A 15,014-nucleotide genomic window follows, 5' to 3' on the forward strand; every position below is an offset into this window, starting at 1 on the left:
CTGTTTGTTCTGATATCTTGCCATGAGCTCCAGATGGATGCTATAATACAAGACATGAGATACTAAAGATGTACTCTTGCAGTGATCAGATGGAGAGATACGGCATTGGCAGCCATGGCGGCAGGGCTGTTGAACGTTTACACCGTTTAATTTACGCCTTAAGGTCGTCAAACGGGGCTGAGAGTGTCTCTCCAGTTTGATGAAGTGGTGTTGTGTTAGCAAAAAGCCTGTCACTGTGTTAAATATGAGGACTGCGAGCAGGTGAAGTCTGTCGGATCTTGACTTTCTCACCCCGACTCATTAAGAGCTTTTGTCTGGCAAAGGGCTGAGACGGATGAAACATGAGAGTCTGGGACTGGTGTTTTCTTTGATGATGGATCTTGTGTGATTTGGCTTTTGGGTTTTGTTCCTTTTACGATGTCACCCTGTGTTTTACTGTGTGTTTGCGTGCCTCCTACATGCTGTTTGTGTGCGTGGGTGTAAGACAGGCAGCACAGAGCCAACTTGAAGTTTGATTGATTATTGTATCAGAGGTGATTATTATTACTGGATGGTGGGAATGAATAGCCAGCAGTGCGCTGTGCCAGAGGGCTGTATCACTTATCACTGGGCTTTCCTCCAGCCATGCTGTAATGTTTTGGCAACCTGATATTGTTGCCATAATGCTCTCACAATATTATTCTGTCACTTTGTTGTGTGCTCAGTCATGATCAAGGGGCCTGTCGCTCAGTGAAAACCATGTACTCGGACCTCCTGCGTCAGTATTTGCATGTTGCTGTAGGGACGTCTTCATGCGGCGAGGAAGCTACTTGTTAGGCTTCAAGTGTCCATGCACACACAAACTCCCTTGACGGGGCGCCTGTATCCGTTGGTGGATCATGCTCCACTCACAAATACATTACTTACTTCAGTGCATCTTAGGCATGAGAGAGGATGCTCGGTTTGCATTGGAGCTTTAATCTTTGGGCTGCAGATTTCGAGCGCTCGGCAGCAACAGGAAGGTAGTTACCGAGAGAAAGCGCAGTGACAGCTCCGGCTCTCGTCCCCTCCCTCCGCATCCACCACACTTCAATCACACAGCAATAAAAGTTAATAGGCATTTTGCGCTGCCTCTCTTGTCGCAATCTCCCTCGCTCTCTCTTTTTCCACTTGCTCCCACTTGCTCTGCGTGTTTGGTTCGAGCTCAGCCTCATCGCTGGTACAAGCCGAAGTATTTACAGCATAAATATTGGCAGCGAAAGCCTATGCTGATGTCCAAGTGCTGTGCCAGAAAAGGTGACAGAATCATTTCTCAAGACTCTCCCTCCTTTTCTTCTCCACCCTTATTGTCTCAGCCCTCTGCGCTTGTCCTGGAATTTCTCTTGTTTCATTTAAATGTTGCTGATCCGAGTGTCTCCTCTTCTGTGTTTCAGGCTTACAGAATATTACGATGGCCGACCGCTTTGACTGCGATAACTGCAAGGAGTCCTTGTATGGCCGCAAGTACATCCAGTCAGACGACAGTCCCTACTGCATCCCCTGTTACGACAGCCTGTTCTCAAACACGTGTGATGAGTGCAAAGAGCTTATCGGCCATGACGCAAGGGTGAGGCATCCATTTTTGACATGATTGGGCATGCAATCAGCTATCTGCTGCACAACAGAAAAGCAGTGCATCTTTTTTAGATTTGAATATAAGTGGACAAAATACGTCTGGCAACATTTCATTTCTGTGCCGCACATGTGACTTTCCACACTGTGAGCCACGCACTAGCAGTTTAAAGAAAACAAAGCACATCAAACATTTGCCTTAATTAGCTTTAAAGCATTTTTTTTTACCATGTTTTGACACAGCTTTGAATAGCTAAACCAGAGGTTATGTCACGCTAATGATGCATAATTCAGGCTAAATGAGGCGTGTTCTATATATTTGGTGTGGCAATAACATAGTAAAGGCTAATTTAACATGCAATTATACACGCAATTTCCACTCAGTCCACATAAGCCAACCGGCTAATTTTGTCTGAGATTGTAAAAATGTGCCATGAGGGAACATCTCCCTCTTCCCCACAATCAGGTTAAAAATGTAATCTCCTCTTAATGGAAAACACTAACATGCAGTGGATCATTTGAGACTGACACATGCTACTCGGTGGAGTTTACAGAAGGACGCATGCTACAGTGCTCAGTAGTTTGCTTAGCTAAGAAGGCCAGCGAGTTATCAGCACCTTCATGGGCAGTGGACGATAAATAAAGCCAGCATTTTCTTGGCTGAGTGCCCTTTAAACACTCAATTCAACATACTTGGGAGACATTTTTAAACAAAAGTGTGCACACAAGAACACGTACACAGAGCAACCACATACTCCTGACTGCCTACCAGACCTTACATGTGTCCGTTTGACCTCCTCTGCTCCTGTTGTAACCAGAAACATTTGCAGATGTTAAGTCTTGCAGTCTTTTCCTTATTCGCCTCCTGTAGATTGCTGCAAAAACTTGAAAACAAAATTTGGAAGAGCCTCATAACAATTAAAGCGATTTCATTTCCGTGTTGTATTTCCTCTTGTTCCGCTGCCAGGAGCTCTTCTACGAGGACCGGCATTATCACGAGCACTGCTTCCGCTGTTTCCGCTGCGATCGCTCGTTGGCAGACGAGCCTTTCACCAGCCAGGATGACGCGTTGCTCTGCAATGACTGCTACTGTAACGAGTTCTCCTCCAAGTGTGTAGCCTGCGACAAGATCGTCATGCCAGGTAAATGTGCAGGCCGTTTGTGCAGAGTGTCCTTCCAGAGAGTAGAGAATACTGTATTCCAACAGTTGAGGTTGGAAAAGTAGGATTCACTTTTTTGATCCATGAATTAGACAGTTGATTAAAATGAAACAAAACATAAGAAGAAGTGACATGTGAAATATCTTGTACATACTGCATCTGACAGTGCCGTATATTATGGTGCTTCACTCACCCACTAAGCATCCGTCTCATTGCCCTACATTTTATTTTCCATGTAGTATACAAATTCAAGTTTCGAGATAGATAGGCAAATGACTTTGGAAAATGATGACACGGCAGACTCCAGGAGGCAGGGACACATGAAAAGTATAAAATAACAGATCAAGCAGATATAGAAAGGAAAGAGGTTTTAGAAAAAAAAGAAGGAGACGAGGAACACACGGAGGCGAGGGTCCACGATTGAGCAGCAGCCAGGGTTGAATGTGACACAGTAATTGCCAGTCTGCTTGACTTGTTGTCTGTAAGCCAGATCCCCAGGGCTGGTGGGCTGCCAGCAGTCTGATGATATGAAGAGATAAGCAAGTCAGTTATTCCAGCGTCCCTGTAGCAGCTTACACAGGCCTCATACAGCAGAAAAAGATTACAGGAAGAGTACAACGTTCCCCTTTATTTCTCCTGTAGATAATCTCATGTCTTCTTGTGAAGAGCGCACATTTACAGTGTTAGGTTTGTGCTCAGGCGAGTAACCTTGAGAAGGAGAATGATGATCAGCGGACTGATACCTTACCTATGAAAGCTCCTGGGATTCAGTTGTACACAATACTGAAAGCTCTTCACCATCTCTGTATCATCAAAACTTTGATAGCAGTTTTTAAAAATGTCAGCTTTCCGCCAACAAAAGAGCCAGCAGCCACATCCACTCACTTAGACACACTTATCTTTGTTTAACAACTGGATGCTTGGCTGAAAGGGTTTATGTTGTGTGACACAAAGGAGGGAAGAAACTTAACACCAACACCATTGAAACGGATTTCTCTCAAGACGTGTTGGTTAAAACACTCGCTCTCTCTGATTAAGCTGCGCCGATGCTCCCGTTGCCAGAGATGGTTACGTAGGATGTATTGTTGAGCTCTACTTTTTTCTCTCTCTGTTTGAAAATCCTCTGACATAGATAGCATTTATGTTGTTGTCACTGTAAATACATATAGGAAAATCCACTGATGAAAAGACAAACATAATAGCATGTTGGGGCAAGGACATGTGGACCTGTAGGGTGGAGAAACAGTTGAGGATTGCGGTACCTAAACATACTACAAGGAACTTTTAGCCAGTTATGAAACAGTCTCCATATCTATATATGTATCCTGGTTATTCATCTGGCCTGTCAGCAGGTCATTCTCTGACTAATCTGGGTTGGAAAACATTTTTTTGTGGCGGAGTGCTGAGGATGACTCGAGGGGTTTTCACAGTCCGAGGAAAGACGCTTTCACCATCGTCATATTATAGTTATTATCCAACAGAGCCACAAATAGATGCATTACCTCATCGCCTTGCATCCTGTAAAATGCATACCGCTTGTGCTCGTACCACTTTTGTCCACAGGGGGCGCCAGAATCGACAAAAAAATAAAGTTCCTTGTAGCTGCTTTAAATTGAGCAGATGACAAAATAAAAAGGTCTATCAGACTAAGTGTTTTCTTGGCAACCAACTGCATCTTACACCTTTCTAATAATTTCAACTGACTTTCAAAGCTCTCAAAACTTGTTGGAATTCATGTGAAATTGCCCCTAAAAGTTAAACATACTGTATTAAACATTTCAGCTTGTTAAGTTTTATTAGTTTATTAGTCTTATACTCATAACTGAATGCTACTATTGTCCTCATTGACCCTCTGTGATTCCTGTAAACTTATAACAGAGAATGCCTCTGCAGCAGATTTTTTGCAGTTTTTGATTAGCGGACACCACAGCACACAGCCTGAAGCAGTGAAACGTTAGCAATCCGCAGACAGCAGCAGTACAAAATGTCGGCCACACATAAACCGCTGCGTCACCATAGAGTAAACCAACCAGCGTCATAAAAAGCTCAACAGCTAAGGGATAGAAGATAGATTGGTTGGGGACACGGGGGGGGGGGAATGGCATTATCCCATTCTGTAAGGCCTGCCGCCAGTTTCCAGCAGTAGGAACGAAGTGTGGGGCTTGTGGTATTATGACTTGAAATGAAATAAATCTCAGTGAAACAAAATGAGTTTTATATGCCTTCATGTAATTTGAGTGTTTTATTTCATAGTTTAATAAAATTACCACCAAAAAAATACCAAAATGGCCGTAACAATCCTTTGAAAGACGGTAAAAGATTCACAGAAAACAACTTGAGTCTCCTTCTTTCTCTTTTTCTTTCCCTGCCTCCCGTCATCTCTCTTTTTTTCTTTGCCAGGCACGAGGAAATTGGAGTACGCAGGCTCCACATGGCATGAGGGCTGCTTCATCTGTCACAGCTGCGAACAGCCCATTGGCTCCAAGTCCTTCATCCCTGACAAGGATGAACACTACTGTGTGTCCTGCTACGAGGACAAGTTCGCTCCACGCTGCACGCGCTGTAAAAAGGTCAGTTAAATGAACAAACGACTGCCAGAATTGCTAGTCAAAGAAACCTTGCAAGTGCCCGGGCACTGATTTCAAAGTGAAGTATAAGGATCTTTCCTAATGACCATCAACCTGTCTCGCTGTCAGACCCTGGCTAAAGGCGGTGTGACCTATCGGGAGGAGCCGTGGCATAAGGAGTGTTTTGTGTGCACCAACTGTAAGACGCAGCTGGCGGGGCAACACTTCACCTCTCGAGACGACAGCCCTTACTGCCTCAAGTGCTTTGGCAGCCTGTACGCCAAGAAGTGCGAGGCCTGCAGCAAACCAATCACAGGCAAGATCATATCACTACTTTCTACAGGATAATATTCATTTGTGCTGCTGTGTGCTATTAACACTGCAAACAAAATCTGAACCTGAGATTGGCGGACAGTTTCTGCATTTTACACTTCGTGCCATCTGGTAAAATTCCATCAAACCCTTCCAGATTTAAAGCCTCAATATTCACATTGCTTCTGATTGGGTAACACCTCTGACCCACGCACCAAACAAGAGAAAACATACCTCAAAGCCGCACACCCTTTTTCGCAACATTTCGAAAACGTGTCGTTCACCATGGAAACTGTTGCAAAATGTCTCAGATTTAACAACCCGAGAACCTGATGACGGTTGCTGGGTCGTTAATATCTGATCAAGCCACACCCACACAGATCTGATGAAGCCGATTTTTTAGTTATACTTTCTTTTTTTTTTACCCAGATTATATAGATTATATTATAGTTTTCAGGAGCTTTTTAAACTTGAAGCTGACATGAGTTTGTGTCAGCCCTCTGTTGCTCGACATAAAATTTAATCTTCTTCCTCTTCTCTTCTGCTCTCCTTGTCCCAGGTTTTGGAGGAGGAAAGTACATCTCATTTGAGGATCGCCAGTGGCATCAGCCCTGCTTCACCTGCTCCCAGTGCTCAGTTTCACTGGTGGGCGCTGGCTTTTTCCCTAACGGTGAAAAGATCTTGTGCCGCGAATGCAACACCAACCTATAGAGCAGTCGCTCACCATATTCCCACCCTTCCCTTGACTTACCTTCCACTCCTTCGTCACAGCATTTCAAGAACCCCAAGTCATTACCGAGGAAGGTAACACAGGCTAACTGCCTCTCAGGTTGTTTATATTAAGATAGCAGTTCCTCGCGCATTTCAAATTCAAATTTTCATCAAGGAGTGCGCAAAAATCCTTTCTTTTTGATGCTGCGTTGTTTGAATGAACGACCACAAAGATTTTCACTTTAACCAAAAAGTTAACAGAGTGCCTTAAAAGTAACATTACTCATATGTTATGTACTATTTAACCAAAGAAATGCAAAATGCGAGTCACTTTGCTCAAAAATTCCTTCATATTTTGTATTAAAAAAGTTGCCACTTCAGGTAGAGGTCAAACTCTGAAGAGAAGACACAGAACACTGATACAGTATAGTATGCGTACCTTACAGTGTGTATTTCAAAGTATGGTGGAGGTACTGTTGTAATGCTCTTATAACTGCAGTTTTAAGCATTTCAGTTACAACGTGTCAGAAAGTAAAAAACGAGAAGAAGAACTGAGGTAGCTGATGGTAGTAATGATCAATAAAGTCCATTGCACTTTGGGTAAGATACTCTCTGGCTACCAAGTTATGTGCACATAAGAACACGATTTTAAAAACATGGCACACAGACCACTTTTTTATGTCATGTATCTGCTTTTGTTGAACTCTGCAATGACACTTATTTTTACATAAAACTTCTTTTTTCTGTCTTTTTTTCATTTGTTGTAATGAATCTGTTTTTTGTTTTTTTCATCACCGTTGCTCTAAGAGCCAGCATTTATAACCCAAGAGAAGCTGAAATGAAATTGCAGGAGTATGCATGTATCTGCCATGATTTGCCTCAATGATGATTTTTGTCGCTTATACTGTAACGCCGTTACTGTTTTTGTTTTTTTGCATTGTTAGTTTGTTACATGTATGTGAAAAAATGATTAAAAAATACCTATATTTCATTATTTCAGCTTTGATGCTGGTGAGTCAGAGTTGGCAAATATGCATTTAGAGATGGAAAATACTCCACTGAGCGGTGATGACAGTATGAACTTACTGTAAAAAGGAAAATAAAGATGATGGATGATATGGCTAAATGCTACATGTTTAGTTTTATTTGTGAAGGCTTATTAAATAAATTTACACTGACTGGTCTTCGCTGGGCAGTTTTTTACATTCTGTGTGAAACCTCCTTTACTTATTTATGAGGTCATAGCTTTCTGTGGATTTGTGTTTACTGTCTAAGCCAGAGAAATCCCTTCTGGTGTGTTTAAAAAAAGTCTTTCTAGGAAAGATCAGTGTGTGTGTGTGTGTGTGTGAGAGAGAGAGAGGGAGAGAGAGAGAGCATGGGGGGAAGGGTATGAAAGTGTGTGAGAAAGTGTTGAAGAGAGAAGCCATGCGTGTGTAATAAAAGAGTAAAAAGTTGTGTGTGTGTGTGTGTGAGAGAGTTAAAGAAAGAATGAGTGCACCTATGTGTGTGTCTGAATGTGTATTTATATACTGTATATACACTGTTGTTTATGCTGAGTCGACTGTTTCACGGCCTTGATGAAGCACACATACACAGACTGCCAAATGCACTCTCCTGTCGGCATTGGTGAAATGTCCTCCTCCCTGCCTCCGTTTGAGATTTTTTCACCAAAAAAGGAAATGGAAAACTCGTAGCCGCGTGGGGGGGAGGGAGGGCGGGAGGGAGAGGGGGTGACTGGTGGTGGAAGTGGGAGAGAAAAGAGTGTGGGAGAGAGAGAGAGAAAGAGAGGGAGAGGATGTTCACATCTGGAGTTGCTCCATGGCACTTTCACTGGGGGGTCAGCTCCACACACGGACCCCTTTGGATTTATAGGAAGGAGGAGGCGGGCGGGGAGGTGACGGCTAGCAGGAAGGGTCAGAGGGAGAGCTGTGGAGATGTTAACTGTATCATATGGTACATGCACTCTGTGAACAAGTTCAACTTTAACAGCTATTACTGGTGATTATTGATCTGAGAAGCTGCCTCCTGTCTGATGTAAACTCTTTCTCCTTGAATTCGTCCCACCATAAAGTTTACCCAACAGAACTTCATGAAAACTGGGACATGTCTGAGAGAGTTTGCCCTTTCACTCGGCTTTAAATGTGCAAACAGCTGCACAGCTGGCTTCTCACACTCTCTTACAAGAGGTTGGTCACTTCTCACAAAAGATACAAGGCTCACAGATTTGTTGCTAGGCCGAACATTTCCCTAAAACACCGCACGGACAAACAGTGTGACTTGTATTTAGGCTCTGAACATGACAAGGCTAACACAAGTAGACCCAGCAGGATGTGTTAGGCTGTCACAGTTTCACTAAAAAGAGACCGCGGTCGAGTTTGCACAGTAAACACAGCTCAGTTTAATCAAAGCTGCATATGTAATGTGGGTAAAATTACATTTTCTATTATCAGCACAAACCTCAGAGTTGGAACTTCACTGCTGAAGAGCACTTAAGTGGACATTTTTGTAAAATACAGTAACAAGTTAGTGCAACATCTGGTCCTTTCTTCTCCTCCTTCTTCTCCTCCTTCTTCTTCTCCTTCTTCTTCTTCCTGTTTACGGTGGGTGACAGCAACCATGTGTTAAGATGCATTACCCACGCCTCAATTTACTTTACATGATAGAAATACTTTTAATAATATAATAATAATAATAATAATATACTTTACACAGAGCTCATGTTAGTGTTAGTAACACAGCATTATAATCAAACAATAAAACTGTTTCAAAATAACTTTTTCCAACAGCTGCCCGTCTGAAAAAAACAAAAAACTAATCCAATTTATGTTTTAGTGAGCATCATACTGTGTGGAGCCTATAATGACAGACCTTTGTGATGTTAGAAAGTAGTTTGCTTAATCCATGTCATTCATTTTCTTGATTACGTAATTAAATTTAAACTGAATCCATGTGTACATAGACAGATTTACCAGACCGTAAATAGATTATGTCAACTTCCTTCAGTTTGGCAGGAACAGATGAGGTTTGTCACTTCCAAACTGAAAATTTCGAACCAGCTGGGACACAATATTCGGTCTCTTTATGTGAGAAATCAGTGAAGGCTTGACAAAATGTAGGGATGCACCGATATAAAGGCTGAAAATAGGTATCGGCCAGTCGGCAAATGACATTATATTCACAGAAGGCAGTGGCCTTATTTATCAGGCTAAAAAGGCTTCTGAAGCACTTAATTTTCAAAATAATATTTATTTTTTATGCGAAAAAAGTTTGAATGTTAAGGAAATTTGTATCATTAAATTTGTGTTCTTTCAAAAAGAGTGTAATGAGGAGCTGAGTGACTTTAATACAGTGCATCTCTGTCAAAAATGAGAGATTTACCTGAAAACAACAGTCAGAAATGTGACTATTTTGGTTTGTCGTTCACATGTTGGGACAACTTACTGTGCACCTTTGTGATTCTTATCAATTCATAAAGTTTTGTAACCTCAGATAATTCCCAGCAGAGCTTTGCCCAATAGACACCTGAGCAGAAGCCCAATGAGCTCCTGTAAGTGAAAACACCTGTGTGGGTGTGTAGGCCCTTAAAAAAAAATGGAAGGAACTGCCTTTTGTTAGAACAAGGTTTCATCCATTAATTGCACCACATTCACGGTATATTACTACATCACTGCTTCAAAGAAGCATGTCACAGAACAAACATTAAAGGGGCACTATGTAGTTTTGGAGAAGAAATTCAAACTCAGAATTTTAATATTTACAACATTATTGAGGTAATAATACAATTCATCAAATACTTATTATCTTCATTACTGAACACTGTTTGAAGCTAGAACGGTGGCAGGGTCCACCAAATATAAACAAAGTAAAACAGTATGAAATTACATTGTCCTTTAAGGTCAGTTTGTTTATTCAGTCATAAAAACAAAGAGAGTTGTGTTTTTAGTCAAAAGAAATCAGTCAGTGAAGATATTTCTCTTCTGATTAAAATGTCTTTCTTAAAAACTACATAATGCACCTTTAAATCCCAAAGTACCAAACTTAATTATAATTTTAGGCATTTTTTTGTGTGGGGATCATAGGGGTGTTTCAATATGTGATGTATATTAAACTATATACAGTTTTTAGTTTGATACATACTGTATGTGCTGCATCAGCATTGACCAGGCTTGTGTGTGAATTTAGCTCGACCTTGTATAATTATGTGCTATCTGCCTGATAGACCAGTGATAATAAAGAAAGCCTTTCATACTTTAGTGTAATATAGTATACATCTCCACCCTTGTCAGCTCTGACACTTGTTACAGAGTTCATCACTGTGAACTTTGTCTTATAAATGACTTGATTTTGGATTTCCCACTTGTAAAAAATATGAATGAATGACCGTCTTCCTGTTTTTTTCATTTTCCAAACATCAAGGCATGCATAATCAAGGAAACTTGATCAGGCCTGAACCAGACGCGGGTGAGTGTTGCAGCAACTTGAGATCACGTCCTGTTCGATGTCTAGACAAGTACAACATAACATGAGTCAGTTATACAATGTTACTGTTCACATCACAGACTGCTGTATTCCCACGTGTCCCACACACCGCAGGCAAAACACCTCATCAGTTTAATTTATCAGCGTGAGGAGAGGAGGGAAGAACTTGGTGAGATACCTTGTAGCATTACGGCAAAATTAAGTACTTGAAATATTTTTTTCCTGTACTCAGTCCAACTGTCTGTCTTATGACCCAATTGGTAGCTACTCACACACCTGGTAGGAGCAGTAAATGTGTCGAGTGTCTCACCTGTTGATTACTGATTGGCAAACACACCTGTGTGAGTGATACGGTGTGTGTATATACAGTAGTGAGGCGTGTCCTTTGTTCTGTTTGCGTCTTGAAGACATTCAGCTGAATCAAAGTGTGGCTGTGAATATGTTATTTTCAGAACAAACAGTATTTTAAGCTGCTCGTGTCCCTGATGTGGTTTTGACAGTGGGGTTTGGGGAATTTCCTCCAATGGGAAACATCTCAAACTGTGGTGTGTCACCAGGACTGTTGAAATTTGGATTCCTTCTCGCAAGATTGAATCTGCAGCGTGTTGTGCAGCGCAGTCGACATTCTCAGTCATAATTTGACTTTTAAATCGGCACTGAAAGCATAATAATGTCCGAATCTCTCACCATCAATATGTAATTTCACTCAAACGATACATGTGGGATGAAGATTTCACCTTTTATGTGACTTTCCAACCTTGAGTGAAGTAAAAGATGCTCTTTTTCTGAGGAAATATGAAAGGGCTGTGAAGGACAGAGTGAGCATTCAAATAATCAGTGAAGATGACTCAAAGATGTACCTCACATGTCATTCTGACTCCCATAAATTAGGTCTACTCTGGAAGTTCCATCAGCTGGAGTTTCATATTAAATCTTTATTAATCCAACAACCACAAAGAGCATGACTGGAAGTGTGTGAGTCTACAGCTCAGTTATCAGCAGTGACGCAACACAAGAACAAAAGCTGAAAAACAGGCAGTGAGGTGAGCTCTCCTCTCACACCAGACACATTGCTTGGTTTCTGTTTTGTGAATGAGTCACTCGACAAGTGAGTGCAAAAAAACAAAAGATAAAGATCCAGGTGCATTGTAGAGGCAAGTTTGATTCATGTGGGAATCAAATTTGTGGTCATTTGTTTCAGGGATTAGCTTCAATTCCACTATCAAATACTGGAATTTTCTGGGATTTTCACTGATTGAAAAACTCTTGAAAGAATCGGATAAATCGAGGAAGCCGTTTGACCACTGAATGTATGATTACAGGTCAACATGGAAAAAAATGTGACTATAAGAAGCAAGAATATGAATTTAGTCTAGCTAAGCCACTAGAAAAAGTGTTTAAAACGTCCTCGTACCTAAATGACTGAATATGTCAATTGACCAATGACATGGAAAAAAAACTTTTTTGGGTTTAGGAAAAGATCAGTTTGGGTTAAAATAAGTATTTTACTTGCCTAAAAGTTACGCTGCGTACATGTCGTGAGTTATGTCCGTTATGTAAGTTTAAATAACTAGTGAACAGTGGTCTCCTGAGTGAACGAAAGTACTGTGTTTGTTTGAAACATTGGTCAACCCCACCCCCTCAATCTTTACTGTGCGCTCATGTGGCATCAGAATATTCAGAAAAACGTTTTTCCTCCAAAAAAATTCACATTAGTTCCCTTTCAAGTAGGAACAACAACTCTGAAAGTCTGAGAAAATGTTGCTTCACGAGTTGCCGAGTTGTTGTCATATGACACTGAAACATGGCAGACAAAAGTAAACGTTGGGACTTTTACCAAAGTCATGTATTATACAGTCATTGTATCGTTTCCTGTGCGTGTTTCCTTGTCATTCAAATACTGGAAACAGCTGTCAACATGTTGTTTAAACACTCTGAGTGATAAAATGCTAAACAAGTTATTTTTGGTGTCCATGTTGCTCCCACGTTCCAACATGATGCACATAAACACACTGAAGTCACAAGAACGACTTCCCAACTCCGGAAATGGGAAAAAACCCCAAAAAACTCCGGAAATGGGACCATCTGGGGAGCACGTGAACGCAGCTTTATACTCCGTCACCTGACTTTCTCTCTTGCTCCCGTCATAATTACTACAACCACTAGAGGTCGCCACCTCACAATGAAGGTAAATATGGGTCAACTGAAGCTGCTTGCACAGACGACCTATAAAGCCGTTTTCCTGGTGAGGACAGGCTGGTTTAAACATGAGTTCATGTTAATTCATCAGAAAACCATAATATTTAGGGTTTACTGTACGAAGTTTGAGAGCCGAAAGAGTCGGGCTGTGACAGAAAATTTTCCATCGTTGAACGTGGAGGCTGCCATAGCTGTCACAAGACATTTAAAGCAGGGCCATACATCTCCCGCTCTCCCCTGGCCTGTGTCATTACTCAGTTTAGCGTTAGGTGTTCACTTGACAAAGTGCACTGGTCCACCGCAGTCATGTCTGTAGTATGTAACCTCAGCAGACATAGGTTAACCCCAAATGTCTGTGAGATTATACTCTCATTGGTAATTCAGCATACCTCAGTGACTACTTAACTGCATGTTTGCTACTGGAGAAGCTGCAGAATGGAGTGATGCAGAGTCAGAGTGAAATTAAGTCATAAAGCATGTCAGTTTACATTTGAACTCAAATACTGAAACGTTTCCATTTAATAACCTCGAAGACACAGGAAAACCTCGAGTTCACAACATCACTTTTAAACTGTTTTTGTTGATAATTTTATCTATAGCATTTCAATATAAGGTATTTATACTGTAATTTCTGTTTAAATTTTGGTTTTAAAAGGACTGTTAAGCTGCCTAAAATCCTTTTGTAGGTGTAAGTAGTACAATGTGATATTGTACCATGTGATATAAAAAAATGAAATATTGACATTGTGTTCATAGAACAAAGTTAACAACAGATTTGATTGCTAGGACTTTTTCAAATTTCTATAGATCTACCAATAATCGTTTCCTTGAATGAGTTTGGCCACCATAATCGTGTGGTGTAATTCTGATGATATGACAGCCCTCACTTGATTGTTTCAATATTTGTGAGATAGTTTTTTTTCTTGTTTTTAAAGATAACCCATTGCCTCCAAAAATAAGCCCTGTTCATGTTAGTTCAAAATTAATTTACCTTAGTATCTGAGGTCTTGCTTGTGCTGGTAGGAACCCTCTTCTTTTGAAATTAAGGATCCTTTGACTTTTCACCATCAGGTTAAAATTTCAATACGTCCAGTAATTTGGTTTCCTGGAGAGTAAGACGTTCTGTGTCAGTTGTACTCTGTGTTTGCTGTTTAGTTTTAAAGAATATGAGAACACGCTAAACTAAAATGATGAACGAAGTTACTCCCTGTGACTCGTGGTCTCATGTCCGGGGAGGTAGATTCACACTCAGATCACCACCTGAAGCTTTCACAGACACCTGGTTGAAGACAACTTCTTAACACTGTCTCATTTCCACTTTCCACTGAGTGCTCAAGAGACACTCTTCATAATACCACTTCTACTTTTCTTCTAAATGTGTTGCATTCCTTCAGCTGAAAAACAGTACCACAACATAAAGTGAGACCCCCCAGCAGAGCAGCTGTAGGGCCACTCTGCGTGCTGAGGGCCTATCTGCTGTGGATGGAGAAGAGAAAAAAACAACATACATCTGTGTCCCAAGCTGACACTCACGGGGCTGCCGCTTGTTGGCGAGGTTTGGAGTCTGCCTCTGCGGCTTGGCCCGAGCTCTCGTCCTCTCCATTCACTCCCATCTGAGGTCAAGGAGTTGTGCTTGCTTGTGGGAAGCTCTTACACTGTCTTGTAATGAGCGCTCTCAGCAGGAAAACAAGGCCTTGTTTTTCCAGAGTTCAGGGTCGGATGCGTCCACCGCTCTGATCCAACCTCTGTTATAAGCCCTCCTTTCCTGAGGACGACTGATGACAACTGCAACTCTGAATGACATGTGTACTGTTTAATATTCTTACAGGGGATAACTGACATCTCCGCTGTAAAAAGCTATAAAAGCTTGTATTTAAAAATCTCCTTATGATGATAAATGTGTCGTAAATGTTCTGTATAGAGACACAGTATATGCGTTGTACTTTGAACATTGGATTTCTCACCCACACTGTATTTCACACATTCTACAGTGCAA

General features: G+C 41.3%; 1 protein-coding gene across 3 annotated transcripts in view; it reads left to right on the forward strand.

Annotated features, from left to right (window-relative positions):
- fhl3a (four and a half LIM domains 3a) overlaps positions 1 to 7,523 on the forward strand; it is a 31,149-nt gene extending 23,626 nt beyond the window's left edge. For all 3 annotated transcript variants that reach the window (XM_084356949.1, XM_084356948.1, XM_084356950.1), the window contains 5 exons: positions 1,413 to 1,585; positions 2,558 to 2,732; positions 5,151 to 5,320; positions 5,447 to 5,633; positions 6,189 to 7,523. In XM_084356949.1, coding sequence (XP_084213075.1) covers positions 1,430 to 1,585; positions 2,558 to 2,732; positions 5,151 to 5,320; positions 5,447 to 5,633; positions 6,189 to 6,340 — 840 coding nt within the window. In that variant the 5' untranslated portion in view covers positions 1,413 to 1,429 and the 3' untranslated portion in view covers positions 6,341 to 7,523. The remainder of the gene's footprint in view (positions 1 to 1,412; positions 1,586 to 2,557; positions 2,733 to 5,150; positions 5,321 to 5,446; positions 5,634 to 6,188) is intronic.
- Positions 7,524 to 15,014: the final 7,491 nt, after the last annotated feature.

This window comes from Pagrus pagrus, assembly GCF_965226575.1.
Source record: "Pagrus pagrus genome assembly, chromosome: 7".
NCBI lineage: Eukaryota > Metazoa > Chordata > Actinopteri > Spariformes > Sparidae > Pagrus > Pagrus pagrus.